Below are 17,338 nucleotides of genomic sequence, written 5' to 3' on the forward strand. Positions count from 1 at the left end.
GAAAAATCCAACCTTTAAGGACACCAATTTTCTTTGTGAATGAATAATGTATCGTAAATAAATAAATGTTCTTCCTTAAAATACATGGTGCATAAGTGAGTACACCCCTATGTTAAATTCCCATAGAGGCAGGCAGATTTTTTTTAATTATTATTTATTTATTTATTTTTTAGGATACTATGCATCCTGATAAAGTTCCCTTGGCCTTTGGAATTAAAATAGCCACACATTATCACATAGCCTTCACCATACCTAGAGATTGGCATGGGGTACTTTCCATAAGATCATCTCTCAATGCAAATCAAACTAGCTTTTAGGCTAACTGAAATAAAACCATGCCAATCTCTAGGTATCTAGGCATTAAGTTCAATTTCCAAAATATGATTTTTTATTCCTCTTTTTAGTCAACTTTAGCATGGGTGTATTCACTTATGCATTGCACTATATATATATATATATACTTAAAGATATATGTTTTATCTCATCAACAGCTTATGCAGTACCCGAGAGGTGTTGCTTCGATTTTATCGACTTCCAAATACCGGCCCCAAAAATTGTGAGTGCTGTGAGGACAAGTTCACATTGTCCTGTTGCAGGCGTTGTGTAAGTAGGCCTATATTAAACTCTAAAATATACAAAAATTGTCATATGCTCATTTTAAATTGAAGACAAATGATAAAAATAATTTTGCGTAAGCTAGCAACTTTTAATATTAACTTTTTTCCCCTTAGGGTTAAGACACCTAAAACCGAATTCTGTGTGAAAGCAGACGAGGCTTGGATAAAGAAGTTTCTGTAATGGGGCAGCAGATTCAGAAATGGAAACGCAACACCTCTGCACAAAATAATACTGTTATACAACTGTCCTTTCTTATACATTTTTGCATCTCCTGATCAATACTGAAATATACTGAATGTTAAACCTGTTGTCATTTCACGCTCTATCTATGCAAATTAATATTAAAATGCACAGAGATTACCTGGTGTCAGACTCACTTTATGTGTTCATATCCATGTACAAAATATAGCAAAAATAGTGCAAAAGGCAGTACGACTCTCATCAGCATAACAGCTCATGTTTAATAAATGTAGTTAGGCAGAAAGAGTAACGGAAAAGATGAGATGATAAATAACAACAACCGGAAATTAACATAGGACTATAGGCACATACACACTCTAAAAAGAGATGTGTTAAAAAGCAACACACAGCATGTGTTGATGGTATTTTGACACATGTTGTGTATATTTTTAACACACAATGTGATAAAATGTAACTGTGGATAGAATAGCACTGGGTGGAGGAGAGTTTGTGTTTATGAAAAAAATATATAGGTAGGCCTATTTTATATGGTATCCCATAAATACTACTAATATATAGAACAATACATTCAAATTAAATCTTAATTCATGAAAACTTAAAGATTAACGGGTGTTTTTTGGCAGCCAATCACATCATGCCTCTTTTTCAAAGTCTTTTTCAAATGCTGCTTTCACTTGTTATTAATAACCAGATTTATTTCTGTCAGACGCTACAGGAGCTCTTATTGAGAATTAACAGGTTTTGGTGTTGACGATTCATTGAATGTTTCATGTAAAGTCACCAGAATCGTGATTAGTGTCAGCTTTATTTGGGCTCTTGACCCTTGACCCTTTGACATAAGTTTTCTCTGATTGCTGTAAATGTACATTTATTTTAACACATTTGAAACAGCAGAAATAATCATGAGAAAAATATGTTCAGATTCAGATGTTAATATTATCATCTTGCACATGTAGGATTGTTACGCTCAGCAAGAGTTCAATATTTGTAAGATTAATGTAATATTTAAAAGATGACTTTTAAAATGATTAGCATATTACAATTAGCTTAAAATTAGTTTTTAAATTCACAGTTCATACAGAATCTTACAAACTATGGAATCAAACAGACATCAAGAATCAGCACATGAATCTCAACAATGGTGACAAACAAAAAGCTTCATGCCGCAATGCATGCTGGGTGCCGTGCCACCATAGTACAAATCTCATCCATGACTCCCAGCACGCATTGCGGCATGAAGCTTTTCGTTCGTCACTATTGTTGAGATTCATGAGACTTTTGAGGTCTGTATTTGTCTAGTTTCTGCTGCAGCTTAAAATTTTTAGAAAACATTTTTTTATTATGATGGAGAGCATGATGCAGTGTCACAAGATTGTTATAACTAACAGCACATAAATAAATTAAATCCATATACTCAAAAACTTGATCAGATCAGCACTTGCTGATTATGACATCATCAAGAAACATCTGATCATATTTTCTCTCGCCATAACAAATGTATTTGATTAAAATACAGTTAAAGCAGCCAGAGAAAAACTAAAAGAAGAGTAAAGGGTCAAGAGCTCAAATAAAGGAGCCATTAATCACGATTCTGGTGACTTCAAATAAAACATTCAATGAAACATCAACATCTAAAACTCAGTTAATTCTCAATAAGAGCTTGTCTATGTAGATTCACGATGTCTAAACCATCCAAATGTTCAAACAAACTCTTTATTAAACGTCACTGGACTACATAAACACAAGTTAACAATACGTTTCAGTGTTCATCCAAACACTCAGTTGTAAAAACACAGGCACTCTGGCAAATACACACCAACTACAGTCACATGTGACACATATCTGACACAAGTTGTGTAACTATAACACATTAAAAGGTTTCAACACACTCCCTGTGTTAAGAACAATAACACACTGGTTGAGTTAAAAGTGACACAAAATGTGTTGTCCTAGACACACAGGCGTGTTAAGATATAACACAGGTTGTGTTGTTTTTAACACATCCGTTTTAAGAGTGTACAAATAAAGAAACACGTTTGCATAAATACAACGCTGCAAAAAGAGTGTGTGATCATATAAGGTAGGCTATATCCTGTATCTTTGTTGGCCTTTGTATAAAATAACATATTTTGAAATATAATGAACTTGAACCAGCCCCAACAACTGAAATTCCAAGTCTGAGCAATTGAAATGAACCAAACTCAAAGTTTAGTTTAGGAATAGATTTAGACATCTTTTAGACAGCTTTTCATATAATAACAACATGCACATTCAACTAGAATATTCGAGTGAGGTTGTAGGTCCAGGAAACTCAGTAGAGGTAGGGGTTGAAAACATATCAGTGTTTATCAAACCTCAGATCAGAGTTTTTATGTAACATCATACCAGACAGTATTTAAAACGTGAAGCAAATGTGACTCTCTCAGACATCTCCAAAAACTCATTATCAAAGACTGCGGATCAACTTAAGAAACCATGAGGACATCTTGTGTTTATCTGGGGGTCTGGATGGTCCTGCTAATGGCCTGGACTTCTGAGGCTCAAAGTAGGTTCTCTTGGAGTGTTGAATAGATTCATTAAGGTGTACACAACTTAACACAAGGACACAGATGTTCTGCAGAGAAATCAGTCATAGTTAGTGTAAAATCTGTTGTTTTCTGAAGATCAGTGTTGTTTTTATCTCACCAACAGCTCAAGCTTCTCCAATCTCTGAAAGGTGCTGTTTCAGTTTTATAGACTTCCAAAATTCCACACAACATCATTTTTTATGTTTCGTCACAGCAATTTAAACAAACTTTTTCCCTTCAGGGTTGAAAACTTTTGTGTGAAACCAGATGCGGCTTGGGAAAACAGAGAAATGTGAGCTTTGTCGTTGAAAATGCAACGTTTGTATCCAAAATAAGTTTATTTTTCAGAACCATCTCCTTTCTAACTAAATGCAGTTTTGTTCTGTCTCATTAACAGGGGTGGTGTGACAGAAAAGGCAACTCTTCCCTCAACTAGTGTCCAAAATTCATCCTGGCGACCCAAGACCCGAGGCCTTTGCCTTTGCAAATGCCCATGCCAGCAAACGACCCCCAACAACGACCCTGACGCAGAAAACAGTGGAGATGGAGAAAATTAACTCAAATATTTTTAAGTTCTCTTCTCCAAATAGGCTACAGTAGGTCAGAAAATGGTTCTTTATGGAATGCGAAGTGCTACAAAGAACCATTTAAAGAACCTTTAAATACTGTTCTGCTGTTTTCTGAAGAGCAGCGTTGTTGTCTTTTGGTATAATTGCTGTGAATACTACTAAAACTCAATAAAATATACAGTACATTTAAAAACTTTAAAGACCAGATTCTGAGAGGCGAACAAAAATTAAGGACTGTGAAGACTAATTCATTGTGTCTGCATTTAGTTCTAAAAAGAGTTAAAAGAATGAATGTGTTTATCTTAAAGTCCCCCTGTGGCGAAAATCAAGCTTTTAAATGTTGTTTATATGTCTATGTGGTGTTTTTAATATGCTTTAAGACAAACCATGTACAAATACACAAGTCAACACCACAAACTACCCTGTAACCAATCAGATCAACGTGTGATCATCAACGAGTGGATCTCTGAGCTGGCGCGAGTGAGCGGAGGCCGGGCTAATTTGCATATTTATAGAACCGCGTATACAAAACGAGGCAAGGGTGTAGTTACTATTTTAAGGCATGAAGATTTTTTTTTAAGGATTTTGGTCATCAAAGATGAGTTATAAAGGATAAAATTGACTACAGGGGAGCTTTAAATTATAGAAAAATTTACAAAAAAACAATACAAAAAATCCCCTCAGGGCTTATGATATTAAAAAACATTTTTATACCAGACGAGACTTGTGTTTTATTGGGCTTATATTTGACTTCTTCAATATTGCAAGATATTAGGCAAAACTAAAACTGAACCGTAAAATCAAAATACTAAAACTGTTCTCATTTCACAGAAATCATACTGAATCCATACTCAACAGTTAAAAATGTAAATGAATATCAAAATACACAGATTACCTGGTGTCTCGACATTGTGTCATAACATAAAAACTGATAAGAAAAGACAAGACAACCATCATCAGCATAACATCTCGAGTTTAATAATGTACAGTTAGGCAGAAAGAATAACAGACGAAGATAACAATTGGAGATTGAAAATCGTATACATGTACAAAAAATAATAAGAAAACAAACATGTCTAGAGCCATGTTCAGGTCTACTATTAAAAAAAGTGTAGAGTGGTTAAAGAAAAGAGTTTTTCCTTTTTTCCAAAATACTGTTCAACTAAAAAACAAACATGTACTTCAGAGCGTCTGTGTGGCTTAGCGGTCCACGACAGGAAGAACTGAGTGTTCGAACTTGCATAATGACAAACCTGCAAAATATATAGTAGTGTGTGAACACATGAGGCATACAGGGACTCTTTGCAATGGGTAGGTTGAGAGTTCTGTGCACGTTGCGGTCTATACGCTGTTTGGCATGTGATAGAGCCTGCGTGCCGTCAATCTAAACTATCCAACGGGAACAAAGAGCGCTTAGATTCTCATCAACATTTGGAATGTAAAGTGAGTTTATTATAAAGGGGTGTAAGTATGGCTAAAATAAGATATACAGAACTCACTTAGGTTAAAACTGACCACCAAGCCCTGATCCAGGACCAGCCCCAACAACTAAAAAGCCAAGTCCCAACTATTAAAATGAAACAAACTGGTCTCAGATCAGTTTAGGAATAGACTGAGGGACATGATCACAATAAAAACAAAACATGAGCAGACAAATGCCGAAACAGTCTGCAATTTTAAGGCAGAACGTTCGAGCAACGTCCTAAAATATTATTGTAATTATTTTATACTCATCCATATCAAAACTGACTATTGTTTGTTATTAATGTTGGCAACCGTGCCATTTTGTATAACACCAACTATGGTAGGGACACAATTATCTACGTACACAGCCAGCAAATGGTTTAAAAACATGGAAAACGGTTATTGTCGTCATTTAGCTGTGCAATAAAGTTTAAACAGGTTTGTCTATGACCCCAGAGAAACACACAACATCATGTGACGCACACCAGCAGGTCTCATCTATTCATAGCTTTGCTTTTCAACACATACATGCTTAATTCTGTATTATCCCTTTGCACACGCTTCCATCCGTCTGTCTCGTTCTCCATCACATCTTTACAAACCTACTGAGACCTTCTTAAGACTGAGGTGTGCGAATGATGTCAGCAGAGTTGAAAATGTCTGAAAAGTCTTGTTTGTAATAACCATCATTTAACGTTTCAAGGGAATGTTCGGTCAAGCAAGACATGCACTTGACAGACTGGGCATGTGGTGTGATGTAACAGTCCACCAGAAGATGGTGATAAACTCATTTCATTTGGTGCAATGGAGTGTGCAGTGAACGTGTACAGTAGCACTTGTGCACGTGTTTCTTATGGGGTCATAGAACATCAGAGCATCAAAAGAGATGCAAGGAGTTTCTGGTTTTAAGAGGAATGGAGCTTCGTGATTTCTTTAAAAGATTTTCCCTTTTTTCTTGTTCTTTTCCATCGTCCTGAAAACAAAGAAAGACAGAAGAAATTAACCAATAGGAACCATTTCAAATATAAATTTAACAAGACAAGAGTGAAATATTAGTTATAGCTATTGTAACTTTATTGTAATTACTATTAATCCTATTTTAGTTGTTATAATTAATCCTATTTTCCCTTTTTCCTAGTATCCCACTGCTTTTGTTTTGTGTATCGATGCTCTGGTAATAATATACACTACCCTTCAAAACTCTGGATTGTTTTTAAGAAATTGGAAACATTAAATTGATTAAAAAATTCTAAATCATCAAACATCCTGAATAAAATGTATTAAATCTAAGCAGCACAACTGTTTCCAACATTGATGTTCCTTGAGCAGCAAATTAGCATATTAGAATGATTTCTGAAGGATCACGTGACACTGCAGACTGGAGTAATGATGCTGAAAATTCAGCTTTGATCACAGGAATAAATTACATTTTAAAATATATTCAAATAGAAAAAAGTTATTTTAAATTAAAATAATATTTCAAAATATATCACTGTTTTTATTGAATTTTTGCAGCCTTGACATAAGCATTAAAAAATCTTAGCGACCCCAAATCTTAACAGTAATCAAGTATTTTGTATAAAGTATAACGTGAGTTAAGAAAAGATATAAACCACAATATGCAGAATATCTTAGATTTGTCTTATACATTTTAAATAATACCTTTTGTTTAAAATGTATCAAATATAAATTTATAAAAATTTTAAAATTCAAATAATGAAATTGTATAAACACTAAATTAATTTTGTATTACTTTCTAAACATTTTTGATTATAAGAGGCAAATGTGACAGGCAGCCTGCTTGAATCTACTTCTATGCATGAGTGCAGTTCCTTATTAAAAACAATAACTGCATTATTTAGTGACTGAATAATGCAGAGTTACAGAAAGACTTTCTTAAGAGAGAAAGCAGGGCACTGAGGAACTGAGATGAACAGAGAAAGTCTCACTTTGATGCATCAAGTTTCTGCTGCTCCAGTATGCGTTGCTGGGCCTCCCAGTTGACTTTTTCCTCCTCAAACTGGCGTCTCTTCTCATCAAGCTCTTTATACTGAGCTTCTAGATTCTTCTTCATCTGTTCGTGACGCCGTTCCAACTGCATCGAGGAAGCACAGGGATGAACTCAGTTAAGTATTTGTGATACTCCATGTTAAATGTGACTAGAAACCGAACACACACCTCTGCCTCAGAGTCCTTCAGTTTTTGCTTCTTTTCTTTGACCTTCATCTCAAAGACTTGCTCCATCTCGGTCTCCATCTTCTTCATCTTCGTCACATGCTCCCTCCTCTCCTCCTCCATCTGGGCCAAGGGACTCCTACAAGAGTGACATTGCGACAAGGAACCTTTTTTATATGTTCAGACTAGACGTGTTAACTTCGAGATGAAACGGAAGTTGTGATAGTCTTTAAATAAATAAAGCAATCGAGCTCAGAGCAGGCACGGCGCCAGGATTTCAGTTTTGGATGGGCCAGACCAATTGTGGGTGGGCCTTAAATTACCGGTAAAAACGTTATCCAATCACTGTTTAACCTAATAAAAATTACTGACTAATATACTGTTAAATTATCTGTTCGTATAATATAGATTTTAATAGCTTGATGCTCTTTAAATATTTTGTTGCATTGTAAAAAGTATCGGTGCATAGGACGGACCTATCCGCGATCGCTCTCCATGGTTCTGACCAAAGAAGAGCGCTTTGTAATCTCCATTACGCATCAAACCTGGCGTTGTCTCGTAGTGCACTACGAAGACTCTTGAGTCTTGAGGTATAACTTAACTAAAGGTATACTACCACTAAAGGTACCATTGTCTTCAGGGCTATCATCCACTCGCGAGGCAGAGGCGCTGGCGCCATCCTAGCAACGGCGCTGGTCGCCGAGAAAGATATGATACATCATGAGATGCGCAAATATGTCTGGAGACATGACATGTAAGACATGATTTTGACCACTTCATTGAGTTTTGTTTAGTAGAAAGACTCTTTTTAAAAGATTTTCGTTTTGTATAAATTGTATCTTAATTTTGATCAATGTTTTACCAATCAATTGCCTGTATTTAATTAATAAGAAGAAAAATATATAGCAGACAATGTAATAAGGCGCCGGCATGATCACTTGCATTGCACGTGAACCGAAGGGCGCCGAAACTCAGCTTGTGCCTCACAGATTTCAGAAATATAGGCTATCTATTATAGAAAGCTTGAAATGTCTACTTTTAAACGAAAATATTAAAAACCAAAAGAAATAGGCTCTCTGATTATGAAATCCATATGAAATGTGCATTTTTCTCGCGTTCATGGCGAGTCAGCGTCGACAACTTCATCTTTGCAGCGACACATAAAACACCAGTTTATTAATAAATAATTAAATGTCTCCTTGCTATTTTAGACACATTCATAATCATGACTTTTACCGGTTCTTTGTGGCTAGCAAGCGTGCGGTCGTGCGCTTGACGTAAACTATCATTATCCTGTGTAGGCTATATAGCCTATTTAAGTAGCATAATTAAAATAATATACAGGGGCGATTTGTCCACGAATGGCTTAAATGAACAACGACTAGTCCACTAAAAAATTTAAGTCGGAGGCAGCCCTATTCCACATATTTTCGAACCAGGCAACAGGACATCTGGGTTGAGCGAGCGGCCCTGCAGAATGAGCGAGCAGAGCTGAATATTCAGAAATGCGCTCTCCACTCACGAGTTCTGATCGGAACAAACCCGAACCACTGTCTGCTGAATTTGCGCAGAAACATCAAAATAGACATAACCAGCTTTTTAAAATTGTTTTTAAAACTAAACATTTAGACTATTTTAGCACAAATTATCTGTATAGTTCTTGACAAAATTAGAATATATTAAACCTTTTTTTTTAAGATGAAAAGTTTTGGGTGGGCCTGTTGAAAAGTGGGTGGGCCTAGGCCCGTCAGGGCCACCCATAACGCCGTGCCTGGCTCAGAGTGGCAGTGCTGAAGCTTTGAGGCCACAGTGACACCTTGTGGTGTGACCAAACAATACGCTAGAGGTTTGTGGACGTGACTTTACAGGTCAGCACTTCAGCACTGCCACTCTGAGGTAAAACACGCCCACCTCATTAGCATACAGAGCAATAAATGTGGAAATAAATAAATGCATAAATAAAAGAAAACATAAATGTGGAAAAAAAATATAATTATACATAAATAAGGAAATAAAAGTATAAATAGTCATTTTATTTTTGTTTTTTTACATTTCTTCCCATATTTATTTATCTATTTTTAAGTCAGGTTTGGCATTCCATAATTATTATCACATTTAATCACATCTATCTATCTATCTATCTATCTATCTATCTATCTATCTATCTATCTATCTATCTATCTATCTATCTATCTATCTATCTATCTATCTATCTATCTACTGTATCTATCTATCTATCAATTCATTAATTTTTTTATTTCTGCAGGTTTGGTCTTCCATATATATCTAAGTTAAATGTTGGGCGGGACTTGATTTTGTCCATGGGGAATTGATTGGATCGTTGGATCATTGTGGTTGGCTATTGTTGTGATCTTATGTGAGTGACACGCCATCAGAGAAGAGTTACTTTGATTAAAGATAACAAGGTCACATGAATAAAAAACCTTATGTGGACAAATAAATCATTTATAATAAATACTGCAATATTTTATAAATATTGTCCATTTTTGATTTCATGGTGACTAAGAATTTGTAACCACTAGGCTACAGGTCTGAGATCACCATCAATGTCTTGAATTGCAAGAAATCCAGGATCTCAGTCACATACTCAATAGATATGTTTCCATCCAAAGTTGAGAATGTAAATTACGCGCAAAATTGGGAATATCGCAAAAACCGACAAAAATATCGTAAAAACATTTCCATCCCATGTGTTCAAGAGATCAAAATCCTCACTTCCTGGAAAATTTATGCAAAATACCTGTAGTAAAATGAAAGTTGCTTAATCGGTGAAGCCACTGTAGCTCTTTTTCCGTGCATCATAAATTAGAGCATGCAGAAGAAACGCAATGAATGTTGTCATGCTATCTGTCATTCGGATGCCTGGTGTTCAGGAACGCAATCGAGAATTCTGTGAGGTTATTACACCCAACCATTTTGAAGACAAACATTGGCTCAGGTGTTTTAGAATGACCAAACCAACATTTGAGATTATGTGCAATGAAATTGTTCCACTGGTCAGTCCAGTTATGCAATCACATCAGCATCGAGGGATTTATTCTGTAAATGTGTTTCCATTGTAGCTTATGCACATCATCGTAGTTTATGCGCGTAGTATATTTGCATTATTAGAATTTACGCCTTTCCATCCAGCGATTTTTAATGCAATAACACAAAAAAATAGGTGGATGTTGTTTGGGACAAAAATTGAACTACAAATAAAACTGTTCTCGTACTTTGTTAGCTGGCCCTTGTTCTTGGTGGCATCGACCCCGTTGCAGGTGACGGCTGCTAGTTTCTTGCTGCGGTAGTTTTCATAGTGAACATTATTGGTCACGTCCTTCAGGTCCTGCATGTGAGTCCTGGAACGACAATGGACAGTTAGCTGATAGGTTAAACGCTGATTAAAACTAATTAACAAAGAAATTTAACATGCATTTTGTTAGAAACAGAAATGATCTGCATCCACAGTATTTTACTTAAAGGGATACTCCACTTTTTTTGGAAATAGGCTCATTTTACAACTCCCCCAGAGTTAAACAGTTGAGTTTTACCGTTTTCGAATCCATTCAGCCGATCTCCGGGGCTGGCGGCACCACTTTTAGCATAGCTTAGCATAGATAATTGAATCGGACAAGACCATTAGCATCTCTCTCAAAAAAATGACCAAAGAGTTTCGATATTTTTCCTATTTAAAACTTGACTCTTCTGTAGTTACAATGGCCCTCATTTATCATTCTTGCGTAGAAACGGGCGTATATGTTGGCGTAAGATTATGCTTACACTCCTCTCATCGCCTGATTTATGAAGCTGTGCGTACCTTTGAAATCCAGGTGTACGCAATACCTGCCCTTGATAAATGCCGCGGTTGAAAACGATCGTCATTAGAATAACACGCCCCTATATATTCAAGTCTCCGCTCCCCCCACGCCCTCATTTTACGCCATGGACACACGGAAGACGGCAAAGAAGAGAAACTTCTTTGAGAAAGAGAAAGCGAAACCAGGGAAGTGGAAAGAAACAAAATTGATTTCTAGATTTTTATTATTAATGACGCTTATTGTTATTTAGGAGAAGAATGTCGTTATTATTATTATTTGTATTATTGTTATTATTATTATTATTTAAAAGAAGAAGAGTGTCATTTTTATTATTTTGTCAGTCTGAATTATTTTTTTGGTCATTGAAAGCCTTTCATTACTAAACCCAGTCCGTGCACACCTGCCGGGCCTAACCCTGGCCTAACCATCGTTTCAAAGAATAGTACAACGGCGAGCGCGTCGAGTATAAACGCCTCGTCCGTTTGGGGAGGTGCGCGCGCAGTCTGCGGAGACTCGCGCTGCGGAGCCAGGCGAAAGTATAAACAAGGCTTGAAACGTCAGGTAAAGCGCACAGGCTCGCAACTTAAGGAATACATATGCCTACAAATCAAATGCTTTGGTAAAATCACACAAATTAAACATTGAAGTCCATGTTGCACAAAAATAAACACTTAAGTTTATAATTAGGCTACTATGTTGTTGTTTTTTTACAGTGGGTCATAATATATCATATCTTTTAGTTTGTCAGTGCGTTTTGTGGTGTTAGGAATTGTTTTTCTGCGCATTCCCGCACTCAAAACGTGCGTACACCACCTCCTGAGCTGGCGTAGGATTTGAGCGTGCCGTACGCCAACGTCCATATTGATAAATCTCAAAGTCACCGTGGTTTTGGGTGTACGCCAGGTGTACGCTGGAAATTTGGTGTACGCACTTTTGATAAATGAGGGCCATCGTGTACTAAGACCGACGGAAAATGTAAAGTTAAAATTTTCTAGGCTGATATGGCTAGGAACTATACTCTCATTCCTGCGTAATAATCAAGAAACTTTGCTGCCGTACCATGAGTGCAGCAGGCGTAATGATATGACGCAGCGCCCGAAAATAGGTCTAATAGGTTAGACAAACTTAGTCCCGGTCACGTTGGAAGTTACAGAGCTGGGGACTATCTTCAGGCGCTGTGTCATATCATTACGCCTGCTGGACTCATGGTACGGCAGCAAAGTTTCTTGATTATTACGCAGGAATGAGAGTATAGTTCCTAGCCATATCAGCCTAGAAAATCGCAACTTTTCATTTTCCGTCGGTCTTAGTACACGATGTAACTACAGAAGAGTCAAGTTTTAAATAGGAAAAATATTGAAACTCTTTGGTCATTTTTTTGAGAGAGATGCTAATGGTATTGACCGATTCAATGATCTATGCTAAGCTATGCTAAAAGTGGTACCGCCAGACCCGGAGATCGGCTGAATGGATTCGAAAACGGTAAAACTCAACTGTTTAACTCTGGGGGAGTTGTAAAATGAGCCTATTTCCAAAAAAAGTGGAGTATCCCTTTAATTAAGACTTGATGCTGGAAACCTGTCAGGACACAGTGTTAATTCACAACGATCTCATCTCACCTGATGAGCATATTCCTCAGGACCGTGAAGTCACAGTGCTCACCGTTCTCCACTGAAACAAGACGAAACAGATGTTTTAGCCCAATAACATCATGAGAATGACTTCCAAATCCTTCTAAACTTTAGAATCCCTAAGAGATCATTTTTTAGATTTGACTTAAAATTTGAAAATAAAAAAGTTAAGCACTTAATTTAAAAGAAATAAGTAAGTAGGCTCAAATTGCATATTCATGTGCAGGATTACAACATATAATGTAGTAAAATTGTTAAGTGTAACAATAAAAGTTGACATGAAATGTATTATTTTTGTGGATGTACGGTATGCAGTTATGATGACCACTATTTTGATTAAAAACCCCAGTCAAAAACACATTTTTATAGGGATGCATGATATATCAATACCATATCGATTATAGGCCCTTTTTTTTATCAGTATCAGTCAATATTGGATATTTGATTGTGGATGCTCATTTCCAATATTTTTACATTTAGACAGTGTCTGCAATCTTTTAATCTTTAAAAACAATAACAGTGTTAAATGTAATCTTTAATAAATCTCAAAACTCATACTGTAAAATATAATTTTGTGATGCCTACATTCACTTGTAGCATTTATTTTAGTATTTATTTAGGCAAAATAGTAGCCTATAGAATTATACTACTAGTCATTTATAATGAATGGACTACTCATATCAGCCATAATTTGAATATCAGTGCATCCCTAATTATTAAAACATTTAAAAACAGACATAATACAGTGACAAATTAAACAGGATCAGAAACTGAGGTTGTTGATGGAACATAAATTTAACAACATCTGACAAATGAAAAATCAAAAAACAAGTCAGGTGGTTGTCAATTAAACGAAAACACAATTTAGTATTTAGATACCAAACTGAAAATGCTAAAAGGTTAAACAGTCACAAAAATAAACAAAAGGTTAGCAGTTCAGACCGCTGTTATGTGATCATACACGGGTATGTATGATCAAAAATCGCTGTCATCACATGGGATTCTGGAAAAGGACCAGAGACACTGGTTTCTGACAGATGGTTAAAGGATGAAACGTCTTCTGCATGTCTACCCTGCACAGTTATAACAGTTATAGAGACCTAAGATGCTTTACCAAGCGAGAACCTTACCTATACGGAGAACTCATTCTGATTGACTGCCCCACGTGTCAATCATCTGCTACAACCACCTACCTGTGAGAGAGCAGTTGGAGGGGCGGGACTAAAGTCTCTCCTGTAGGAACCCCCACTCAACCTGTGATTTATGGGCTACTAAGACTAAAAATGGTGTGTTGTGGGAAGGGTTACATGGCATAGCGATGACAAGCAGAGATACCAGCCAAATGGAGCTAGGGGGAGGGGCAGGAGGTGGAGTCATATGTCTAAAGGGATCATGGGATTTGTAATTTCTTTTTTGATGGGACAGCAACAGCAAACTCCTGATGCTGACAGGTATGGACGGGTGCCTCAAAAACACATCCCATTTATTGAATCATGTGTTAGAATAATGTTCATCAGAGGTTAGGATGGAAACATTAGCACTCAGTCAACCCGCATCAGAGTTCAGAGGCAAAAATGCTTATAAATGATGATGTCAAAAGTACTATAATAAAAAAATTATATAACGGGAAAAGAAATTTACCCCAGACCCAAGGCGCATTTTGTACCCCTCAATGTATTTAAATCCAAAATGGAAGTTGGAAATAAGTAATGGGAGGCATGCATGTCTGAATAAGGTTTTGTTTAAAAATAAGAGTAGGGCTGGATGATATCTCAAATATTTATGATGTATTCGCAACGATTTGGTTGGCAATATCAAATTAAGCAACAACATACAGTTTTAATTTAGCCAAGCTTTGTGTTCCCTCCCATCTATGATTCACAAAATATCTGCAAGTAAACGTTGCTGCTTATCAACATTGTCACATTAGCAAATATAAAATAAACATGATAAAAGAATTCTGTAATTTTTTGGATTGTATATATATATATATATATATATATATATATATATATATATACACACACACAAGTTAAAAAAATGACATTTATAATATATAGGTTTTGATTAGTGCTGTCAAATCGATTAATCGCGATTAATCACATCTAACATAAAAGTGTATATATATATATATATATATATATATATATATATATATATATATATATATATATATATATATACACATATACACACACACACATATAAATATATATAGATATTATGTATGTTAGATGCGATTAAGCGTGATTAATCGATTTGACAGCAGTTATGTAACGTCAAATAAATGCTATTCTTTTGAATTCAAAGAATCCTTAAAAAATGTATCACAAAAATATTAAGCAGCACAACTGTTTTAAATATTGATAATAATAAGAAATGTTTCTTGAGCCGTAAATCATATTAGAATGATTTCTGAAGAATCATATTTTTTTTATATTTAACAATATTACAGAATTTCAAACTATATTATTCAACAATATAACTTTTTTACTTTCATTTTCAAATTATAGTTTACTTTGAATTTTTTTTTTATAAATCAGAAAAAGGCATCATCAAAAGGCTGTAAAATAGTGAGATATAATTGCTTTCTATATCGTCCAGCCCTACATAGAGGGTAATTAAGAACATATAAACATGTTAGAGAGCAGCGCTGCTCTATATTCTATGGGGGCTGTAGCTTATAGGTTTCTCCATGACTATTTATAGAGCAAACATCTGACAATCAGCAAAGTTTCAGAGCAGCAAAAAGGTGGAAGAGGAAGGAGGGGGAGGCCTTAACGAAGAGAATATAAATGAAAAATGGTTTTCTTTACCAATAATGCCCTCTGCCAGTCATGGAAAAGAGCAGACAGAAAGAAAAAAAAAAAAAAAAGAGAAAAGAAAGAATGACACGTAAACAACTGAGGAAAAAAGACACACTCACTCACCAACAACAACAATTCCAAATGAAAAAGTTTTGCAGGGAGGAGAGAGCTTTGTAAAGAAAGAAAGGCGGGGAAAGTAAAACCACAACAACAAGTCATTTGTGGGCCATGATGAAAAGAAGGGGTGACAGTCTTTCTCTCTGGAAAACCTTATACCTCGTCGTCATCCCTTTTCCAGAATCCCTCAGCTGGGAGGGAGATCATCCAGCAAGCTCATGCATTTGTTTTGTACGCACTGGAACACCCCTATTCCCTTAGAAATGGTGCAATCCTCATGAAGAACACATATGGGTCATGCTGATGCAGGACGTACCTTCTGCCACACCCCAGGGGTACTGGCGACCTCTGACCTTCCTGCCATTCACTTCGATCACCACGTTGCTTCCGACCACGGCCAGAGGCATCTTCTCCTGTCGGTACAATATAGCATAATTAGCTATCGACCACACACTGGGAAAGTGAACGGATGCAGGGGGTCTGACGTAGGTTCGCATCGATCTTTAGATCCAGATCAGGCCGGATCAGACAACTAAATTAGTTCTGTAGTTCATCTCGTCAATAATAACCTCAAGCTGACCTAGAGAAACAAACAACACTGTGGATGCTGTTTATAATAAAGACTTCAATGACGAAACCATTTAGCATTGCTTTTCCATTGTGAAATTCTAATTTCATAATTTAAGTAACATTGTGTATGTTAACATTAGTTAATGCTTCAAGATTCTCACTGAATGCGTTTCCATGACTTCTCCATAGTTAGACTTTTCCAGTTGTTCACGATTTTTATATAATTACATATCGTCACTGTCGGGCAGAAATCTCATATCTCCAAAACCACTAACATCAGGAAATGGAAAAAACACTTAATTAAACAACTGCGGCTGCATCCGAAATAGAATACTTCCCTTCCCATTTAGTAGGGGAAAAACAGTACGCCAAAAGAGCAGTATGTCCGAAATAATTGTATCCGAAACATACCCGGATGACCTAGTACTAGCACATTTAATGGACACTTTACTATCCCATGAGGCCACGGGAGAGGATTTGTGAATGGCAATGAAGCGACAACAACATGGCGGTTGCAGTACATCCGAATTTCATTCATACTACCCATATTCATACTACATAGGACATACTTTTTTAACGATCATGAAGTAAGTTCAAATTCAAATGTAGTACCTACTTTATATATGTCCGGATGCTTGTATGTCATTATTATTAACGTTTTACCAAAATCAAGCTCAAAGTTAGTTGGACTGACTCTTTACCTTTATCTTTCGGATCAGTTTGCTGTCCTCATCGTCCTCTGTGTCGGGAAACTCGTAGATCTTGATTTTGTGCTCTTGGATCTCCTTCATAATCTTA

At 36.2% G+C, this 17,338-nt stretch overlaps 1 protein-coding gene across 3 annotated transcripts in view; it reads right to left on the reverse strand.

The window, feature by feature from the left end:
- Positions 1-4,909: 4,909 nt before the first annotated feature.
- septin15 (septin 15) overlaps positions 4,910-17,338 on the reverse strand; it is a 33,072-nt gene continuing 20,643 nt past the window's right edge. For 2 of the 3 annotated variants that reach the window (XM_084396570.1, XM_084396569.1), the window contains exons 7-13: positions 17,242-17,334; positions 16,287-16,383; positions 13,035-13,086; positions 10,831-10,956; positions 7,598-7,733; positions 7,369-7,514; positions 4,911-6,392 (exon numbers count right to left, since the gene is read on the reverse strand). In XM_084396570.1, the coding sequence (XP_084252696.1) occupies positions 6,353-6,392; positions 7,369-7,514; positions 7,598-7,733; positions 10,831-10,956; positions 13,035-13,086; positions 16,287-16,383; positions 17,242-17,334 (690 nt within the window). In that variant the 3' untranslated portion in view covers positions 4,911-6,352. Of the gene's footprint in view, positions 6,393-7,368; positions 7,515-7,597; positions 7,734-10,830; positions 10,957-13,034; positions 13,087-16,286; positions 16,384-17,241; positions 17,335-17,338 lie in introns of all 3 variants that reach the window. The other variant, XM_084396571.1, reaches the window with a different exon arrangement.

The sequence above is a fragment of the Rutilus rutilus genome (genome assembly GCF_951802725.1).
Source record: "Rutilus rutilus genome assembly, chromosome: 23".
Classification (NCBI taxonomy): Eukaryota; Metazoa; Chordata; class Actinopteri; order Cypriniformes; family Leuciscidae; genus Rutilus; species Rutilus rutilus.